General features: G+C 42.7%; 1 protein-coding gene across 1 annotated transcript; it reads left to right on the top strand.

Annotated features, from left to right (window-relative positions):
- Positions 1-4,238: 4,238 nt before the first annotated feature.
- MAD2L1 (mitotic arrest deficient 2 like 1) lies at positions 4,239-16,851 on the top strand. Its single transcript, XM_073641128.1, has 5 exons — positions 4,239-4,422; positions 11,618-11,764; positions 13,590-13,710; positions 13,878-13,981; positions 14,472-16,851. The coding sequence occupies exons 1-5, from the start codon at positions 4,353-4,355 to the stop codon at positions 14,639-14,641; spliced, it is 612 nt and encodes a 203-aa protein (XP_073497229.1). The 5' UTR covers positions 4,239-4,352; the 3' UTR covers positions 14,642-16,851.
- The last annotated feature ends 5,799 nt before the right edge of the window (positions 16,852-22,650 follow it).

The following is a 22,650-nucleotide window of genomic DNA, read 5'->3' as shown; positions in this document are numbered from 1 at the left end:
ATACCCTAATATATCCAGATCGGGCTTAAAGAGAGCATGTGTGCTGAGGCACTTGTGAAATCTATTCTAGGTCCAAAATATTGAAAGTGCCTCCCCAGATAAACATGGCAAGTGGACAGAGCAGGAGACGGGTCAGCTATGCCAGGTATTCAAACAAACATGCTCCTTGTTCAGTTGCGCTACAACATCTAATTTCCATATCTCTTTGCTTCATATATGTTCTAACTGCTGTTTCCTTTCATCTCTACCGCCCTTTGACATATTCTACACAGTCTCGCTACATCAGTCCCTCTCTCCTGTCCTCTCCCATGTACAACACTGAGGCTTTACTGACTTTTCTCAATCACTCCAAACAATCCACTACGACCATACAGAGCACAAATCATTAAACCACCTGCTCTTTCTCTTCTGTCGCCTCCTCCTAGTCGCTAGCGCCATCTCTCCCAACCCTGGGCCTCTATACACTAGTATAGATAACTCTCATCCTGCTGCACATAGAAGCCCTGACATCCTAGAGTCATCTGTATGACACGTACCGGCGCCAGGGAATCAGCGGGACAGTTCGCGCTGTTACCAATCGCCGGGTGCTGAAGTCATCTAACATCATTGTCCCCTGCTGGCTCTGTGATCAACGCCAGCAGGGGACAATGTTGAGAGTAGTATTCTGCTATTCTATGTCCAAAATCTGTAAAAATTAGAATAAAATAAAAAAATCCTTAGACTCACCTGTCCGAAGATGAAATAAGTGTCCCACGCTGTAATCCATCTGGCAGCACACGCTGAGAAGAAGAGAATGACTTGCTGCAGTGAGCGGGCCCCTGAAATGCGCTGAGCTCAGTGAGTGACAGGACATCGCTCGGTGAGCTCAGCGCTGTTCAGGGGCCTGCTCGCTGGAGTGAGTCATTCTCTGCTCCTCAGCATGTGCGGTCAGGTAGATTACAGCATAGGACACTTGGGACAGGTGAGTATAAGGATTTTTTTATTTTAGTCTTATTTTTACAGTCTTTGGACACAGTAGGAGCAGAATACTACTCTCATCATTGTCCTTGCTGGCGGTGATCGCAGTGCCGGCAGGGGACAATGATGAGGGCAGCTTTCAGCACCTGGCGCTTGGGAACAGAGCTAACTCTACCGCTGATTCCCTTGCACTGGTACGTGTGATACTGATGCGGCACATGGTTGCCACATGTATGCGACACGCATCATACACACGGACACGGATATCTCCGGTACTGTTTTTTCCAGTAGTGGAAACATCCCAACATGTGAAAGAGGCCTAAGGCCATGTTCACACGTAGAATAAATACTGTGTTTTTGTTTTCTGCAGATGTCTGAACCACTCAATAATACTCCTTAATAAAACTACTCAATAATAATCTTCTCGGATTATTGCATTTTTGCTGCATTTTATGTGTTTTCCCCCTTATTTGATGTGCTTTTGGTGCAGATTTGAAGTTACATTTTTAATCAGTTTTTTATAGTACAGAAAAGCTTTGACTCTGCACTGCAGTTTTTTACATGCGTTTTTTCAGGCTCCACATTGAAGCTTATAGAGCAAAAATGCACCAAAACTGCACAGTTGAACAGCGTCTTTTGACGCACAGCTATCAAAATTTTTTTGAGATCACAACAGATTTGCTTGGAAAATTAAACACTGCAGTATATCTCCGCATAAGAAGCAGCACAGAAAACGCAGCACTTACGCTACATGTGAACACTGCCTAAATATCCAAACAAAGTGGATGTAACTTCATGAAAATTCCTGCACTCTAAAAACGCTACTGAACTGTGCAATTTTGGTGCATTTTTTCTCTATTAGCTTCTATGTGGAGCCTGAAAAAAACGAATGTAAAAAAACTACCGTTGCATTTTTAAAGGCAGAATCAAAGCTTCCCTGTACTATTAAAAAAGCATTAAAAACGCTGCTTCAAATCTGCACCAAAAAAGCATCAAATAAGGGGAAAAACACATAAAAACACGCCAATATCAGAGAAGATTGTCATTGCGTCTTATGGCGCTGACACCTGTAGAAAATGTGCTGAAAAAAGCAGCAGAAAAAAACGCAGCATTTACGCTACATGTGAACACAGCATCAGCGTTACATTTTTATAACATTTTTATGGGTTTAATGGAGGAAATAAAATCAATCACTCCATTTTGTAGCATTTTGTACCCATCACTGTAAATAATCTGATCACTGTGTTGTTCAGATAACAGGTAATTTATGATAACAGGGACACCAAATATGTTTGTGTTATTTCCTGAATTGTGATATTTATATATATATATATTTTTAAAGTGCATTAAAATGTAATGATTGTAATTGATTTTCAGATTATTTTAGTAATTTTATAGGAAGAAAAATAATCTGACTTTTATTTTCCCTCTAGAATACAGGGACATAGAGATGTACAGATGTATCTTGATATATCTGTACAATCTGTCTGTGAATTATAAGTATAGAAACCCAGATTTCTACAATAAAGGTATGAATGTAATCAGCATTGTAGTGCCTATATGTAGATGAAAGTAGTTTGGGGTAGAGAAACCAGGTTCCTTTTAAATTAATGACTCTATAAGACCTATCCCTTGCTTTAAGTAGCAGCACATCTGTCATAACCGCATGAGTAAAGTATCTCTGTAGGATTTTTACTTTCTCCTGTCTAAAGATTTTGTACTCAACTACCTGACTGCTGGTTGCTCATTTTGCATCCCTACATCCTACAACAAAGGGACGCATATCTGATGGAAAATACAGAGGATTACTCTGATTCAGAACAACTATACATCTGGAACAGTTGGGGGACTGCATAAAAGTTTGTCACTTTTGATGGCAAGAATAGTACAACATGCAACTCTATTTCTTACTACCAAAACAACAGAAATCTTAAAGGGGTTGCCCAGGCTAATCTTGAATCTCAACTGATCTCTATCCTTAGAATAGGTCATCAATAGTGGATATGATATCTGGCACCGATTAACTTTTATCATTGTAAGAAGATGGACATACTGCCCACGTTCTCCTTTGAAGAATGCACGTATTGTTGTATTGTATAATGTGAATTGTGATACGCGTTAATAGTGTTGGTGTCGTGTTCTGCTCGAGAGTAGGGAGAATTAGAGTTAATATTTGGGACTAGCTCAGAGTGGAAGGGGCTAAGGTGAATGGATAGAAACAGTTTCTTGTCAGGACATCAGATAGGGCCCAGTGTACGTCAGCAGCACACCTGAGGTGTGGACAACAAGGATTGCCGCATGACGTGGGTGCCCCAAAGTGAGAGGGGACTGAGGAAGTGGATAACGTGATCCAGCATAAGGAAGAGGGAAAAATTGACGGAAAGACAGAGTAGTCAACTGGAGATGGGTCTTGAGAGAGGACGCCTAGCAGAACAGCCTGAGTTTATGACTCAGAGAGGTAACAGGCCAGAATGGGGCAGAGGACGTGAGATGAAGAGAGTGCCCCGGGTGGGAGTTCCAGAGCGTCAGTGACAGAGGAGTTACGTACCGGCCATATTGTAAACCTACAGAAGACACAATTGAGTAATGTACAATTAAAATAAGTAATTTATTGATCATAAGATTGAAATTAACAGAGGGAATAAAACAGCAGGTGGACGAGATAAGTTGTGGGACAAAAAATATATAAGCCACCCTGCTAGATGCGGTATAATGTATGGCATCAATAATTGACTGAATGCAAAATAACCATATGTGAACATAGACGAGGTCAAAGCCCTCCTGTTGGCAAAACATGCGTCGGGTCCAGGCTGTGCGGACACCACATGCTCTGTCTATTTGCGGTATGTTTGCTGCTATTTACATCTGTTTGTGTTTATGCACTGTCATTTTTACATTTTTAATGTGCATTATTAGACATAGCAAGGTAAAAATAAACTTTGTAAAATGTGCACAGTTATTTTTCACAGAAGGAACAGTTAAAAAAAAAGCCTCATTAGTTTCCTACAGTGTCTGTGCAATATGAAAAGCGGCCGCTAGGTGGCGCTGTCTTACCGATTTCATCCATAATGATTGTCAACTCGAAAAAAGACCGCGAGCGTGCACGTGCATAAAATTCGTCTTGCTTACAACAGACAGACGAGCCCACAAAGCAGATTACACGGCCACCACGACAAATCGAATATTCTAACTAATAAAACAAGCAAAGGAATTGAAGTTGCCCTTACTAAAAATGTCAGCCGAGGTTTAAAGCCGTACGTATGACGTCATCCACCAAACATTACGAGCCAATGGAAAGGCAGCGGTGCGCTACTTGGCGTGGTTACGTCTCCGGTTGAAGTGGAAGGCGCGATTTCTTGAAGTCAGTGCTGGGCCGCTATTAGGGAGCACGGGCAATGGCGGCTCAGGCGACCAAGGAGGGCATCACCCTGAAGGGCAGCGCCGACATCGTGTCCGAGTTCTTCTGTGAGTTCCCGCTTGTGTTACAGCTGCTGTTAGTGAAGGATGCACCGCCATGATAAGGCTGTACTCCTGCTGCAATGTGCCCCTCCGCGCTGTTGCGGCGTGCCCCTCCGCGCTGTTGCGGCGTGCCCCTCCGCGCTGTTGCGGCGTGCCCCTCCGCGCTGTTGCGGCGTGCCCCTCCGCGCTGTTGCGGCGTGCCCCTCCGCGCTGTTGCGGCGTGCCCCTCCGCGCTGTTGCGGCGTGCCCCTCCGCGCTGTTGCGGCGTGCCCCTCCGCGCTGTTGCGGCGTGCCCCTCGGCGCTGTTGCGGCCCGTGCCGGCAGCTGGGGGCTCGCACTGCAGCGCTCAGTAACGGGATGCACTGCGGCAGCTGCTGACGGCCTCACATCTGCATATAGGAGCAAGCTCCTGGATCCCAGCTGCCGTTATCGGGTATAGAGGACTATGTCTCCAGTTGATAAACGAGTGAAATGCTTGTATAAGGAAGCACCTGTGCAGTTTCGCCCTTACTAGTAATTCTCCATTCTCAAAGGGAAACTATCACCTTGGATAATGCAATTGACCTGCGGATATAGGGTTAATTTACAGTTTAAAGGGATTGCCTGATCTAAAAATGCTGTGGTGGTAGGATTGGTGGTCATGTCACTGCAGTTTGCATGCTTCTGGCCACATTCATACTAGACATGTACAACCTCGCTCGTTGCAAATGTTCTGAGCGAAGTCTGAATCAGTCTAGTTGGGATGTGGCAAGGAGTATGCATATTGCATACTTGTGGTCATATGACTGCCCTTTATGCACTGTGAGGATCCTCCAGTGCCAGGAGTGTCCCCGATGTGAGGATTCACAAGTCTGCAGTCACATAGTGTGTAGTTGTAGACTGGACAACCCCTTCAGTAGTGTAAAGAAGGTTCCTGGCCGCCATATTGAAAGTTTGTCTACTAGGAGAAAATTAACTTTATTTCTTTCGGGAGCTGTTGGCTTTCAGTCATACAGGCGTGACAGGACTATTATAGTCAACGCTCGGCACACAGTGAGCGGAGGCTATAACTACGCCCCGGCAATTTGATTGACGGCTCACTCTGCAGTGCATCAGTGCAGGCTCGGCTGTTACAGTGCCAGATTGTGGTTAGAGCCGCCACTGTACTGAGCAGTGACTGTGGCCTCTCTGGACGCGTCTCTGTGACTGAAACACGACGGCTCCCGGCAGGTATAAATTTCATTTTCTTCCGGGTGGCACATTTCAGTACTCCGGCCGGGCACCTTCCTAACACAATTAACCTGCAGATTAAACCTATGTTTGCAGGTTAATAGCATTATCCGACGTGGTTGGTTTCCTTTAACCGCTTCCCGACCGCCCACTGTATATAAACGTCGGCGCTGCCTGGGCTCTGTGCAGCGCTGACGTTTATAAACGGTTGGTGGTCCCGCAGCGCTCAGGGTCCTGCAGGCGCTGCGGTTCAGATCAGTAGCAGTGACAGGGGACATCATCGGGACCTGATTGGATCAGGTCCCAATGTTGTTAACCCTTTGCTATCTTCTAGATGCAGCGATCTATAGCGATCGTGGCATTTAGAAGATACTGAGAGGGGGTCGTCCACTTACCTCTCCGATGGCCCCCTGATGTCTGAGAGGACCTGCTGTTGTCATGGCAGCCGGAGGTCACATGACCGCCTCCAGATCTGCCATGTATGGTGTCCTGCTAGGCTCATCCTGCAGCTGAAGTCTAGCAGGAGACACTGACTGTGAAACTGCTCTCATGCAATGCAATACATGTCTATTGCATTGCATGAGAACAGTGATTAGAAAAATAAAAGTTAATGTCCCATACAGGGAGTAAGTAAAAATGTAAAAAAAAAAAAAAAAAAAAAGTCTAAAAAATGTTTTCAAACTGTTAAAAAAAATCACAAAATAAATAAAAAATAAATAAATTATTAAACCAATAAATCCGTATATTTATGGAAAAACCAAAAAAGTACACACATTTGATATCGCCGCGTCCGAAACAACCCGATCTATAAAACTCACACTAACCCCTTCTGTGCACACCGTAATAAAAATAAAAAACGGATAAAAAAAACTATGCTTTTTCATCATATCGCCAAACAAAAAGTGGAATAAAATGCGATCAAAAAGCAAAATGGAAATAAAAATGGTACCGCTGAAAACGTCATCTTGTTCCGCAAAAAAAAAAAGCCGCCATGCAGCTCCATCAGCTGAAAAATAGTTATACCTCTGAGAATAAAGCGATGCAAAAAAAATATTTTTTCTATAACATTGTTTTATTGTGCAAAAGCGCCAAAACTGACGCAAAGAATAACGCTGCCTGATCACTTTTACCACACGCAGAACGGCATAAAAAGAAAATCCTCAAAAAACAATTCCTGAATTGTTGGTTTTTGTTAATTTTACCTCCCAAAAAACAGAATAGAAAGCGATCAAAAAATGTCACGTACCCAAAAATGGTACCAATAAAAATGTCAACTCGTCCCGCAAAAAACAAGCCGTCACATGACTGTCGGCCGAAATATGGAAAAATTATAGCTCTCAAAATATGGCGATGCAAAAACTAGATTTTGCAAAAAAAAGCGTCTTTTAGTGTGTGACAGCTGTCAGTCATAAAAACCCGATATAAATCTGGTATCTCTGTAATCGCACCGACCCGAAGAATAAAGTAATCTCATCACTTATAAAGCACGATGAACGGCGTAAAAAATAAATAAAACCAATTCTTCACCTGCTACTGATTTGTTTATTATGTCTCCCAAAGATCGCAGTAAGGCTCTGCTCACATTTATCCTGCGCTCTGCGCTGAGCACTTACACCAGAGTTTCCGTGTAAATCTCTGAAATACGTGATTCAGACGGAACCCATGACGGAAGATTCCCTGCAATGAGGCAGATATAGGCCACTGTGGACGCCGTCTGGCCTGTGATCCCACGGTGTCAGGTTTTTTTAGGCGTGCATAAAAGTGCGGTTGGCCACAGTTTTGTGCACTTCTGAAAAAAAGGACACCGCTAAACAGAGGCCAGACGGAGTCCAGAGTAACTCTGCTGCCTCATTACAGTGAATGGATCCCGCAGGGGTTTCATCTGAATTACATCACTTGGAAATTTAGATGGAAACCCCAATGTAAGTGCTCAGCATAGAGCGCCAGATAAACAATATGTAAAATGTTCCCAATAAGGCTGTGTGCCCACGATGCGTTTTTGGTGCGTATTTGCAGCGCGTAAACGCTCCAGAAACGCATTGCACATCTTATCCCATGACTTCCTATGACATTCTGCAAGTTCTGTGCACATGGTCAGGATTCTTTCTGCGCAGATTTTACTCGCAGAAAAAATACGGACATGACCAATTCTTGTGCTTTTCTGCATGCAGATTTGCCTATACAATGCATTGGAAAAACGCATGGCCAAGGAGATGCAGAAATGCTCAGGAAAATTTGTGCATCGTGGGCACTAAGCCTTAAAGATTCAACTCAAGCTAGTCCCCACTCAGGTCCGTTATCTGTTAAAAATATAAGGGACTTCCAAGTTACTGGTAGCAGAAAGGCTCTGGAAAAGCAAAATGGCCCTTGCCCCCCAAAAGAAATTCAGAAAATTGTGCTCCCAAATCCAAATGCCTATTCTACAATAATTTGTTCTCCAATTGTCAAATAGCACTCCATCCCCCCCAGATCTCGCCGTATGGCTAAGCGGTACGATACAGCCACATATGGGGTATTGACACTTTTAGAAGAAATTGTGTGACACATTTCGGCACCATTTTTACCCATTGCCCTGTGTGAAAATGTAAAATCTGAGGGTAAGGCTATGTGCCCACGGTGCAGAAATGCTCAGGATTTTTTCCTGAGCGTTTCTGCATCTCCCAGGCAGGAAAAAATGCATGCGGATTGTACATGCGTTTTTCCTGGCAGGGACATGCGGAAATGAAGCGTTCTTCACTTGCATTTCCGCATGTGGGTTGTCAAGCGCTTTCCAAGCGATTTTAGCATCAATTGGAAAGTGCTTGACAACTAGGTCACACTATATACAGTACAGACCAAAAGTTTGGACACACCTTCTCATTTAAAGATTTTTCTGTATTTTCATGACTTTGAAAATTGTACATTCACATTGAAGGCATCAAAACTATGAATTAACACATCTGTTTGCATGGATTTATATAGTGACCCGAGAGAATGATTAAAAATAAAAAAATAAGCCTATGCTTGCCTTCTGATGGCCCCCGAGACTTGCTGCGCTCCTGTGCTGGCTGCCGGCAGATCGCGGTACGCTGCACTGAAAGACCTGCCATCACATGACTGTGATGTCACCGCAGGTCCTTCAGTCCTGCGCGATCTGTCGGCAGCCAGCACAGGGAAGGAGTCCAGGGGCCGTCGGAAGGTGAATATAATCTTTATAATGATAATCCACAGCGGAAATTTCCGCAGCATATGCACAGCACATGCGGATTATCATTGGGGGACATGGCAGGCCTTCTACCATGCGTCTTTTTAAGCGTTTCTGCAGCGTTTTTGCCGCTGCGGAAACGCTTAAACGCATCGTGGGCACACAGCCTAAAACATTTTTTTGTGGTAAAAATACAACTATGTTTTCTTCACTGCCCAATGGTATAAATTTAAAAATTCTCACTACTTCCCTAGATGAATTCCTTGAAAATGGGGTCACTTGTGGGGGTTTCTGCTGTTTCGGCATGTCAGCGACTCTTCAAATGTGACATGGTGTCTGCAACCTTTCCCAGCCAACATAGCGCTCCTTTCTCTTCCGAACCCTGCCGTACACCAAAGCAGTAGATTTCCCCCACATATGGGGTATCGGCATACTCATAAGAAATTGCACAACAAATTTCATGGTGCAATTTATCCTGTTATCCTTATGATAATGCAAAATTGGGGGATGAAAAACATTTTTTGTGGGAATAATGTGAAAATTTTTATTTTTATGGCTCAATATTATAAACTTCTGTGAAGCACCTGGGGGTGCAAGGTGCTCGCCACACATCTAGAGAAGTTCCCTAAGGGGTCTAGTTTCCAAAATGGTGTCACTTGTGGGGGGTTTCCACTGTTTAGGCACATCAGGGGCTCCCCAAATGCAACATGGTGTCCGCTAACTATTCAAACAAATTTTACATTCAAAAAGTCTAATGGCGCTCCTTCCCTTCCGAACCCTGCAGTGCGCCCAAACAGTGGTTTTCCCTCACATTTGGGGTATCAGCACGCTCAGGAGAAATTGCACTACAAATTGTGTAGTCCATTTTTTCTTGTTACCCTTGTGAAAATAAAAAAATTGGGTCTAAAGTAACATTTTTGTGAAAAAAAAGTTGAATGTTCATTGTTTTCTTCCACATTCCAAAAATTCTCACGAAACACCTGAAAGGTTAATAAACTTCTTGAATGTGGTTTTGAGGAGTGCAGTTTAGAATGGTGTCACTTTTGGGTATTTTCTGTCATAAAGGCCCCTCAGTCACTTCAAATAAGATGTAGTCCCTAAAAAAAAAAAAAAAAAATTTTGTTGAAAAAATGAGAAATCGCTGGTCAACTTTTAACCCTTAGAACTTCCTAACAAAAAAAAAATGTTGGTTCCAAAATTGTGCTGATGTAAAGTAGACATGTGGGAAATGTTATTTATTAACTATTTTGTGTGAAATATCTCTCTGATTTAAGGGCATGAAAATTCAAAGTTTGAAAACTGCAAAATTTTCAATTTTCGCCAAATTTCCGTTTTTTTTTTCCTTCCACAAATAAATGCAAGTGATATCGAAGAAATTTTACCACTATCATGAAGTACAATATGTCACGAAAAAACGATCTCAATCAGCGGGATCCGTTGAAGCGTTCCAGAGCTATTACCTCATAAAGTGACAGTGGTCAGAATTGAAAAAATTGGCCTCATCACGAAGGCGAAAACAGGCTCTGGCACGAAGTGGTTAAAGGGAATCTGTCACCAGGTTTTTGCCACCTAGTCTGAGAGCTGCATAATGTAAAGACAGAGACCCTGATTACAGTGATGTCACTTACTGAGCTGCTTGGAGTAGTTTTGATAATCTGATGATAAATCAGTGATTTTTTTTTTCATTAGGACTAGTAAAGTGGCTGCCAGATAGTCAAGCATATTCATGTTGTCTTGGGTCTCACGTTAAATGCATTAACACTAATCGTAATGGCAGCATTTCAGACGCAGTGTAAACTCACTGGTGGCGTGGCCTTAAGAGCCGCAGCATGTCAATTTCTATTGTGGAGAAGCTAGTCTCCGCAACATAAATTTTCACGATAGAATGTATTGGGTGCGGTAAATCCTCATTGTTCAGTGAACACAAGTGGATTTACCTGAGTGATTAGAACGCAACGTTTTGGAAGTAGCGAAAATACGCTGCTATAGCCTGATAGTGCGCGCTCAGCCTTAGAAGCTTGAGAAACCTCTCATCAGTTTCTTCTAGAGCGCAGTATGTGAAATCTCTGCCAGCAGTCCAACATTTCTTCAATCTGCTCTGGGGATGAGCTCTTTCACCTCTCCCTCCCTAATGCTACAAATCACAGCTTCGCAGATAGACTCCTAGATTAGCTGCCAAGCTGTGATTGGCAAAGTCTGGGAGGGGCGAACGCACATCTCCAAAGCGGACTGCAAGAAGAGATTTTACATACAGCACTCCAGAAAAAAAAAAGAATGCTAAAAGAAAAATAGGCAGAATCAGGAGAGTGAATAGGAGTTTCACAAGGTATTAAACCAATATTTTTTTTTTTATAATTTTTTTAAGTAATGAGTCCTAGTTAAATAAAAAAAAATAAAAACAGCCGTTTGGGATCACCATAAATATACTGACCTGGAGAATCATGTTTCCACGTTATTTTTACCATACCATAAAATCAAAATGCAAAAAAAAAATTGTGCCCAGTTTTTCAGTACATAATAAAGTAAAATGAACGGTGTCATTCAAAGCTGCAACTTGTCCCACAAAAGAAAGACATCGGACAGCTGTCGGCAGAAAAATAAGTTATGGCTCTTGGAGGAAGGTGAGTTAAAGATGAAAACTTCCCTAGTTATTGAAATGTTACGCAATAGATAATTTTCTGATGTCCATTTCTCTTTAATAGATTAATATTGGATAATATACGGGCAGATAAGCCTGCATTGTTTACTTGTGCTCATGTAGTTGGTTTCCTTATGGCAGTTATTGTAACCATGAGTTTCTGTTCTCAGATTTTGGCATTAATAGTATTTTATATCAGCGTGGGATTTATCCAGCGGAGACTTTTGCCCGTGCACAGAAGTATGGCCTTACACTGCTCATCTCCACAGACCCAGATCTTAAGAACTACCTGACTACAGTGGTGGAGCAGCTGAAAGGTAACGTGTTATATAAGGACTATACACACACCTTTTATGTTTTGGGTTTTAATTTGTCCAGTAAAGAGTCACAGCGCCTTCAAAAATCAAATCTTTTCACAAGTTTTTATTACTAAAAATGCAAAAGCTGCTTTCTGGATAGCCGGCGCTAGCTGTTGAGGAGCTCCCAAGAGTCCATGTTTTGCCTCTGGGTCCAGTTACTGCGTTTTTTTTTTTTGTTTGTTTTTTTTTAATGCAAATTTTCTGCTGCGTTTTACAATACCAGCAAAGGCTGAGATTTCAGAAATCTCATGCACACAGTTTTTATTTTTTTTATTTTATAGAAAGCAATGGGTAGGTGCAAAAAAACACAGGTATCAGGTTTTGCTGTATTTTTGGTGCAAAAACCTGAGGAAGTTGAATTGTGTTTGTTTGTGTTTGTTTGTGTTTGTTTGTGTTTGTTTGTGTTTGTTTGTGTTTGTTTGTGTTTGTTTGTTTGTGTTTGTTTGTGTTTGTTTGTGTTTGTTTGTGTTTGTTTGTGTTTGTTTGTGTTTGTTTGTGTTTGTTTGTGTTTGTTTGTGTTTGTTTGTGTTTGTTTGTGTTTGTGTGTGTTTGTTTGTGTTTGTTTGTGTGTGTGTGTGTGTGTGTGTTTGTGTGTGTGTGTGTGTGTGTTTGTGTGTGTGTGTTTGTTTGTTTGTGTGTGTGTGTTTGTTTGTGTGTGTGTGTTTGTTTGTGTGTGTGTGTTTGTTTGTGTGTGTGTGTTTGTTTGTGTGTGTGTTTGTTTGTGTGTGTGGTTTTTTTTTTTATATGCACAAGAGACAAATGTACCTGACAAAGCAGCAAAAGCTCAGCAAAACCTGCTTTTTGTAAGCAGCGTCTTTACTGCCAAGAGAGCAGGTTTTGCCTGTGAAAAAAATGCTGAAAAAACCGTAACGTATGAACATCGCTTAAGATGGCTTTTTATTTTTTTCCATTATTTACAAAAAACAGAAATATTACCTTACTGGAGTTTAAATACAGTGTTCCATATTAGAGATCCATCATTCATGGTCTGTCTCCTATGCCAATCACAGACAGCTTGGCTTGCTGTGCCGTTGGACCTCTACAGCTTCATTTGGTAGACATGTACTATAGATGCTCTGTCAGTCCTTGTGTCACAGAAGTGGGAACTCCCGGCAATGACAACTCCTAGTCTGTGACATGAAAAACATAGGGGCTGATTCATCAAAGCTTTTATGCCAGAAAACTAGTGTAGAAAGCTTTTAAAAGACAATTTTTGCACAACTTAAGTTTCTCAAAAAATTAAGACTTTTGACATTTTCACACCAATTTCTTCCGGCTGCACAAAAATGAATGGAACTGGGGTGTGACAAAACAGCTAGTCTAATTCGTGACAAACTGCTGCGTGCCTTACTCCAAAAGTCTTATTCCAATTGAGGACTGGAGTAAGATATGTTGCGTGGTGTATGCCACAGGAAGCTTTTAATGAATCCGGAAAGTATGACAACAACACGCTCCCCTCATCAAGACCAGCAAGGAAATCACTGGTCTTGATGAATGGCAGCCATAGTGTTCCAGTGATGGAATGTGACTGTTTTGTGATGGCAATACATTTCATATCTGTCATGGCAAAAAAAAAGTCATTCATCTGCAAACTGTGACTTTAGTTCCTCATGGGGTTATTTAGACATGGGGTTCCTCATGGGGTTATTTAGGCCTAAGCAAGTTGTCCTGTGCCTTCTGGGCTGCAGGTAACTTCTTCATGTAATCCGAGCCCAAGTGTTACTATAAATTGAGCCTATAATGTTTGATCTGTTCTAATCTGGTAATTTATCTTCCTCTTCAGACTGGCTGTATAAATGTCAGGTCCAGAAGTTAGTGGTTGTGATTTCAAGCATCGACAACAGTGAAATTCTTGAGCGATGGCAGTTTGATATAGAATGTGATAAAGCTGTGAAGGATAACAGGTAAGTTGCATGTCTGGACAGTCTTGGGCACAGAAACCTAAAAAAAAAATAGCTTTCAAACTTTGAGTAGTATAAAGAGACAGACAGACTTGTACACATCATCCTCCTTGTGCAGAGGGAGCACATTAGTTGGCGTTTTCTCACTATAAATATCCATTCTATTTCAGCATTGTCAGAGACAAGTCTCCAAAAGTTATTCAGGAAGAAATCCGCTCAGTTATCCGGCAGATCACAGCCACAGTAACCTTCCTTCCACTGCTGGAGACCTCATGTAAGTAGTGTATAAGGAAGTGACATTTTTGGGATAAAGTATCTTTGGCATGCCAGTCTAATAAACACCATAGAACATGTAAAATAGTGTTCCATCATTCTATATGAAGTTTAAAGGGGTTGACCACCCCCACAAACCCTTCTTGATCTAAATATTTGGTGCCGATGAAATAAAAAAAAAAAAAGCTTCTACTCGCCTCTCGTGCCGGCGCTGTTCCAGCTGTGTTGGCACTCGCGTTACGGATGTTATGACGTGAATGCAGACACCGCTGGAGCGGAGCAAGCACGGGTGGTTAGTATAAGCTTTTTTTTTTTTTTTTTTATCGGCGTCAAACATTTAGATCAAGAAGGGGTTGTCCTAGTAGTGGACAACCCTTTTAACAGCACCTCTTTGATTGCTAGTTTTGTCACTAGGTGCTTTAGGGGGGTAAGCTGTGTGATAACACTCCATTTCTTGCTAGTTGCTGAGCATTTTCACTTTTCCCATACAGGTGCTTTTGACTTGCTGATCTACACAGATAAAGATTCCGATGTCCCAGAGAAGTGGGAAGAGTCTGGCCCTCAGTTTGTTTCCAACTCTGAAGAAGTTCGGCTTCGCTCCTTCACTACTACAATCCATAAAGTCAACAGCATGGTGGCATATAAAAAAATAGACTATTAGGGAATGGTATTTTATTACTTTTCTATACTTCCCTTTTGTATTCAAGATCTGTTTTTCTAATGCAGTTTTTTGAAAGGTGCCATCTGTATGGTGGCCCCACCTTTACATGTGCCTTTTTGAAGCTTTGTAGAGGACTTGGTCCTTCTCGCCATACTGCATTCGCTAAAGATGAGATATCAGAGGGAAGTTTTTACTGAAATGCTTCAGATAAACTAAACTAGTTCACTTTGCTAGTAATGGGCTCTTCCACCTCCATTAGTATGCAAGTACCTGGTTTCCCTATACTAAGGGGATGTGATGTGCCTAACAGTAGATCAATCCTATGCTTATGGTATACTGTGATCCTATCATACTACCGGCTGTTCTCAGTGTTGTAAGTGCCACTTCTGTGGCTAGAAAGGGGTATATGGATTATGCACGGGGGATGGTGGGTGGTAGTTGAGGGAACGCTGCGGACTGGTCCTTGTGCTGCCAGTTCCTCAAGGCAGCAATTGCTGACACCAACAATGATTTAATGCAGTAGCTGTATTCATGAAGCTTCAGGTTTTTAATGGATGGACTTCAATCTGGTCCCAAATACACTGTCAGTACCCAAACTAGTGACTAATGGAACTATCTGATGTAGGACTGATGACCGTCACATTCTCCCGTTTATTTTATACAGAAACAATCAGAGCACTGGTCTCGCCTTCCAAGCCCCACTTACCTGCATTGCACTGTTCTTTCTTTAAGGCTCTGGGTGTGATATTGGCATCAAAAGTCTGCAACCATTTTTTATCTGTGATGATGACTTTCACAAAGTTGCTGAGTGTCACATACTCATCTTTGCTAAATATACAGTAAACTGAAAAACATTACTAAACCTGCCGCAATGTTTTTCCAGCGTATAACTTAAGTGTATATATGTAGACTTGTTGCATCTTGTTTGTGGGAAATCAATTAGGAGCTTTCCATCTGTTAATGCTTTGTGCTCCCTGATTGCTGTTACAGTATGGTTTATACAATGCCGTACCCATTGTGACCATTGTCTCCATAATGTACGTTTTCTGACTAAACAAATGTATTGGTCTCCTGGCTATAAGACCTGGTTGCCACTTTTGCAGGTCATCTCCCAGGGTTGGAAATGGATTAGTAAAAAACTGGTTAATAAGGCATTTGAGTGAATGGTCACCTAGTGTCTAAAGATGTACGGTATGACAGCCGTTTTCACGTGGTCGTATTTTTTACACTATAGGGATATTTTTTCCCTCTTTCCTTTTTAATTTTATTTTAATGCATCATGAACAGAGACATATTATGCCTATTTCAGGACTTCAGGGGCTGTGCATGACAGATGGCCATATCCACCCATCCCTTTTATACCCTGCCTGAGACAACACAATGGATCTTAATTCTGATCATTTCTTTTTTAAGCATGTTGTAGGATGAGGGAAGGGGGGATCAGGGGCAGCATCGTAGGCTTTGGTCATATTTTAAGTTGTGGTCTAAGCACTAGTGAGGAGCGCGGGCATGCACAGAATTTCATGGGTGCTCAAGTGACATGTTCGAGTTCCCGTGGCCACATGTTTGGTGGCTGTTAGGCAATACCTGCATGTTTTGTGGCTGTCTAACAGCCGTGAAACATGCAGCCACGGGGACTCTAACTTGTCACTCGAGCACCCGTGATACTCAGTTCAGTTTGTCGAGAGTACTCAGGTATGCACAAACGAGCACTTGCGCTAATCACTAACAACAACTCTTGACCATCTAGCACCAGTGTCACAAATTACTAGAGGCTCAAGGGTCTTCATACTTTGTCTTCGAAGCCTTCCTTAATTTTGTGATATTTGCCTTTTGAGCAATGTGTCTGTGTAGCTCCAGCCTACAGGCGGATAGATTTGCCTTGTTGCAAGACTCCATGTTGTAAACAGTGGAAATCCTTTCTGCCCTTTACCTTGCAAATATCCCAGGGGTCTTTATGGGCTGGTTTTATTTTTTTGTGTAATTTGTAATGTTTTATAAGGATTTAGACTTTAATATGAACTGTGATTAAAGTAATTTCTCTGTCATTACCTGAATATGTGCGATTCTGAAATGTCCCTGTGTTACTTGAGAATATTTTATTTATGTGTTAAGCTTGCAAGCATTGCGTGGGCTCCACAGTTTCATTTATTCTGTAGATCTCAAGATTTCTGAACTGTTTTTATGGAAATAATAAAGTATGAACCTTGTTTCTTTTTGTTTGTTTTGTTTTTAAGACTTAACAAGTTTTCTTACATTTATTTATGTAAGAATTTGGTTCACTCTCCATGAGGTTGCAGGGTTTGTCCAAGAGACCCCTGGTCTGCCTTTCACACAAACTTTTTTACATTATAAGAATATATATATTAACTGACTGCAAGCAGAGGTCTTGCTAATGAGGAATTCTATAACAATATATTAGGCTGTCGAACTTTAACGCAATGATTAAACTTTAACTCCTTCCTGCCAAAGCCACCATCATATCACTGCTGTAATATTCAGCCATCTACCACCTCCAACAGCCGTGCATAAAGCGGAGCTCCACCTGCCGCTATCTATCTGACTGCAGCATTTCCGACTGGGGCATGTCATTCCATGCGTTCCCGTGACGCGCCGATGGGTTGCCATAACGGCTGGGGGTTTGCTGCAGACCCCTGTGCCTGTCATGGTACTCCTATGATTGGCAGCTTCTGAATGGTGTTTATAGGAGACTGATTATTGCTGTGTACAGCAGTACTATGCTTGTGCTATGTAAAGCAATACCAATCGGATGATCACAGGTTCAAGTTCCCCAAGGGGACCAACAAATACAGTGGAAAGGTGCATTTTAAAAATATAAAACAAGTTTCAATCCCCTCCTTTTTGCCCCATAAAGAAAAGACATGTTATGTTCGTAAAAGGTCCAGTATATCAAAATATATAAATAATTAACCCAGTCAGGAAATGGCATAATGAGAGAAACTGAACTCCGTAATTATGTTCTTTCAGCTAGTGCAACACTGCAAAAAAAAAAGCAATAAGAGGCAATTACAATGTAGTATCTACCCCAAAATTGTGTAGTAAAAAAAAAAAAAACACCCCTCAGCTCAGGGCACAAAAATAAGCCCTCACACAGGCCCATCAACCAACCGCAAATGTAAAATGTTACGTGTCTCAGAGTATGTTGCCGAAAGCAAACAAAAAAAAAAAAAGTTTTTTATTTTGCATGTTTGGTATCGCTTTAATTGTAGTGAGCTGGAAAATCAGATTGCCAGGTAAATTTTTTAAATTTTTACCATAGGGTGAACACTAGAGATGAGCGAGCACTGAAATGCTCATTACTCGAACCAAGCAATTTCTAATGCTGGTGCTCGTTTCGAGTAACCAGTGTAATGGGAGTCAATAGGAAATACGAGCATGTTTCTGACAGGCAGACCCTACAAGGAGATCGGGGGCGCAGTGAAAATTTTAAAATGAATGGGGAAAAAGTGCTGAATGGAAAGAGAACAGCATGGGGAAGACCCCTGGAAACAAGTGACTCCCAGATCGCTGCTGAGAATAATGGTGTAACATTTTTGCTCCATTATAAGAACTGACAAACATTCAAAATCAATGAAAAATTGAGGCTGTCGAGTGTTGGAGCTGGTATTCCACAACTGGCCTCTGCTGCTCACAAAGCCGTGGCAGCAAGTGCAGTGTGTGGTGATGTCGCATACTAGTCAGTAAGCTGGCACTTGCATGCGCTGCTGCAGCACTGCCAGAGCAGGGGCAGCTGTAGCAGACTTGCAGAAATGGGCGCTGACGCACGGTGTACCTTGACCAGAAAATGGCAAATCTGTATGTTTTCAGAAGCCGCTAAACTACCAAGTTAGGCACGTATGTGAGCTTGCCAAGCTTCACAGCTGCCACCAGGCTCATTGTCACACACGACCATACCTGGTTGGAGGTTCAGCTTCAAAAGCCACAAATCTGTCTGGTCTGTTAGGACATGACAGGTTCCCTTTAATGGAATATCTACTATGTAAATTGCCCCCATAGCGTTGTTAGTAATGCAATGTGCATCACTAAAACTTTTTTCATTAAAATTGGTGGTAATAAGTCTTTAACATTTTATATACTTATGTCTCACCTGCTCGTTTCAGTCATAGGGGCATGATCTCCGTATTCAGTCATGGGTGGCGCTGCCTACGCATATACATTTTGCTCCCGGTGAGCGCTGATATAAGTGGGGCGCTTGCGCAGTTTTACATGGCCAGCTGCGGCTCCCTGCGCTTACGCAGTCAGGCTGTGTAGTTCCCAGCCTCACTGCGCATGCGCTGTGACGAGCAGAACCCCGCGTGTGCGCAGTAAAGTTCCCAGCTGAGAACTTCACAGCCTCACTGCGCAGGAAGCTGTGGCTGGCCATATAAAACTGCGCAAGCGCCCCACTTACATCAGCGCTTGCCAGGAGCAAAATTCAAATGCGTGGGCAACGCCTGCCCTGACTGATGCGGCGCCACCCATGACTGAAGACGAGGATCACACCCCTATAACTGAAACAAGCAGGTAGGATGTAAGTATATAAAATGTTAAAGACTCGTTATATTACCACCAATTTTAATGAATAATACGTTTTAGTGATGCACATTGCCTCATAGCGTTGTTAGTGATGCAGTTTACATACTAGATAGGACATGACAGGTTCCCTTTAAGTAACTCCTCTGCGGTGTGCAGTTTCTCTCCTAGACAAATTAGCTTCAGCAGAGCCTGTTGCCACGGAGTCAGAGGCGCAGAGCTTCCAGCTTCTGACTGATGTAGATGATGTTCTCTGAGCTAGCACATCGGAGATGGAGGATGAGGAGGAGCAGGGATGTTGCTGTAATTGAGGTAGGAGGTGGAGGAAACCCTGATAGAAGTAGGACCAGCATGCCTCGGCAGCACATGTGCAGGGCCAGGGTGGGACTCTGCCCCAGCCTCCACAATGTTCACCCAGTGTACTGTCAGGGAAATGTAGCGTCCCTGGCCACAAGCGCTTGTCCATGTGTCGGTCATTAAGTGGACAATCTCTGTAAGGGCACGGGTGATGTTCCTGGACATGTGCAGGTACAAGGCAGGGATGCCACACCGTGAGAAAAATTGGCGGCTAGGGACAGAGTTCCGATTGACAGCTGCCGCCATGAGTCGGTGGAAATCCTCCATGTCAACAAGCCTAAACGACAACATTTCCACGGCAAACGGCCTGGAAATGTGCCCGTTTAGCATTTGGGCCTGTGAGTGGCTGGAAACTCTTTTGTTCCAAGGCCTGGGGTAGGGACAGCTGAACGCTGTGCTAGGACAACGATTTGGTAGTGCCTGATTATGGTGCGTCCAGAATGTGCAAAGACAGGTGCAGGGCGCGAGGCATCTGTTTCTGCGACAGTGTCATAGACAGGATTGGGGAGCACCTAGCACAGGGGAAGAGGCAGTGGTGTCACCCGCTGGCACCAATCGTGGACCCAGGTGTTCGTCCAACCGAGTCGGGTGCTTTGATGACTTACCTTATCATGCTGGTGGTGGTTAGGCTGTTAGTGGTCAGGCACCTGCTGATCTTGGCATGGCACAGGTTGCGAATGACCATTTTTTTTTTTTTAGTTTCAGAACTCTTTAAAAAAAAAAAGTCCCAGACTGAAGAACACCTAACTCTTTGACCGAGAAATTCACGAGTATCGGTGCCCACCTTCTCCCTCTGGTCACCCCTTTGCCTCTTCCTGTCTGTTTCAGTGCTGTTGATCCCTCCCCCTCAGTGCTGCCGGCCTCGCTCTCCATGCCTGCTTCCCAGGTTGAGTTGGTGACTTCTTCGTCATCCGCAATCTCATCTTCCGCCACACCCTAGTCCTCCTTGGTGACTTATCGGCAACTGTCTCATCATCATCTTCCTCCTTAGACAAAATTTACCGTTCCTCACCATCATCTTCTTGTGGCCGTGGCTGCTCGAAGTTTTGTGCATCACTAAACAGCATCTCCTCCTGTCCCTATTGCACCGTGCAGGGTAGGAGGTCACAATCAAGAAATGGTGCTGTAAACAGCTCCTTGGAGTGTCCTAGTGTAGGATCTCTAGTCTCCTTGGACTCAATATGGTGGGAGGAAGGAGGATCAGGGTGAGGATTAAGTGATTCAGGCTGTTAGCCGGTGAGACTGGACTGGGTGGTGCTGGCAAACATTCTGGAAGCATTATATGCTATCCAACCGACCACCTATTTGCACTGGTGTGGCTTCAGAAGTGGTCTCCAGTGTCTACCTGCAATGTAGGACAGGAAACTTTGTCATGGATGGGCGTGTTTCTTGTGCTCCAGTACCAGGTCGCACCTGCCCCTCGTCCTTGGCAGCTGCGTGCACCATTATCAGCACTGTGACGGGAGCTAGTTACCCCATCCGCAGATGTCCAATCTTCTTCTGTAGGCCCCTGACATGGAAAGGCTTTTCTTACACTGGGATATATAAAATATGACTATCGCACAGTGTCTCCAAGATGAACTTAACTTTTATTTTCACAAGCAGGTTTTATAGAGAATCACACAAGCTATTTTTTAGCACCCATTGTTCTACCAGATAATACCCACAGTAGGCTCCCAGACAGCAGTTATGCAACAACCCATTAATCAGCACATTGTCTGTTTGTCACTGCTAAGTGAGCACAGGAAGGTGGGGGCCAGGAATGCTTCGGTCACCTCACAAAATGTCCAACAATATGTGATCCACAATATTCACCCCACTTTATAACATTATGTCCCATTAGCTGCATAGGCACTACGACAACCCCCATGTGGCAAAATTTTGGAGTACGGGGTTGATCCGTCACAAGCACTTACACTTCCCTGTCCTTTATCGCACGCCTTACACATTTTCTTATTGTTGGTCTCTGGAAAGCAAGTTTATTTTTATTTAAAAAAAAAAAATGGTCACCTGCAGGAGGCAAAGCGTTTTTTTGGAGTTTAATACCACCGTAATGTAACATAAAGCAAGTTAAATTGTATGGATGACTATTTGAATCCAGAAATATTTGTTGGAGTTTTATATACCACCGTAATGTAACACTAAGCAATGCGTTAAAGTCTATGGATGAATAATTGAATCCCGAGAAAAAACATTTCACCCCTTTTTTGGAGTGTTATATACCACTGAAATGTAACAGAAAGCACATAATACTCTTTGGATGACTATTTAAATAAATAAATTTCAAAGCTATTTTGGAGTGTTATATACCACCGAAATGTAACAGAAAGCACGTAATGCTCTATGGAAGTCTAATTAAAGGGAATCTGTCACCCCCTGGGACTTTTCAAACCTCTAATATGGGCATACAGGTGATAGAAATGTGAATCTATACTTACCTGAATTGCTTTTTATTAAATTCGTTTTGACAAACTTCCTGTCCGGGGGATGCAAAGAAATCTCCACCTATTAGCTTCATTTCCATATCCCCCTTCTCCTGCACGTCACAGGGCCCTGTGACATGCAATTCTCGTGGCCGGATCCCGCGCCTGCGCAATTTTCCTTTTATGGAAGGCTCAGTATTCCCTGCCGTCTGTGTATCCTTGTAGAGCATTAAACTTGTGCGCAGACGCGGTTCCTGTCTCCTCTTTCTTTGAACCTTTCCTTGAGGTCTAGTGCTTGAGTCTCAAATGCTTCCTCAGAAGAACAAATCCTTTTTATTTTCATTAAAAGTCCAATCGGAATACCTTGTATAGTTGATGGCAGATGTGATGATCCTGCATGGAGAAGAGAATTTACCGCCGTAGATTTTCAGCGAACATCTGGCTAAATTTTACCTTTATCCAATAAGCTGATTTTTATGTCCAAAAAGTCAAGTTGTCAACCACTGTTGCAGGTAAGTGACTTAAAAAATAGCCTTTATTTTGAAAAAATTAAAACTATGAGACCATAGTGGAAATAAAAGGGTACAGAGGCTTACGCTTTTCGGATACGTAGATCCTTATTCATAGCTGCTCAAAAACATAAAGGGAACACTCAAATAACACATCCTAGATCTGAATGAATGAAATATTCTCATT

Source organism: Phyllobates terribilis, unplaced genomic scaffold, assembly GCF_046119375.1.
Source record: "Phyllobates terribilis strain yellow unplaced genomic scaffold, ASM4611937v1 Scaffold_1__5_contigs__length_1240528914, whole genome shotgun sequence".
In the NCBI taxonomy this organism is placed as follows: Eukaryota; Metazoa; Chordata; class Amphibia; order Anura; family Dendrobatidae; genus Phyllobates; species Phyllobates terribilis.
Note: the sequence above shows the minus strand (reverse complement) of the source record. Positions and strands in the feature narration are given on the sequence as shown.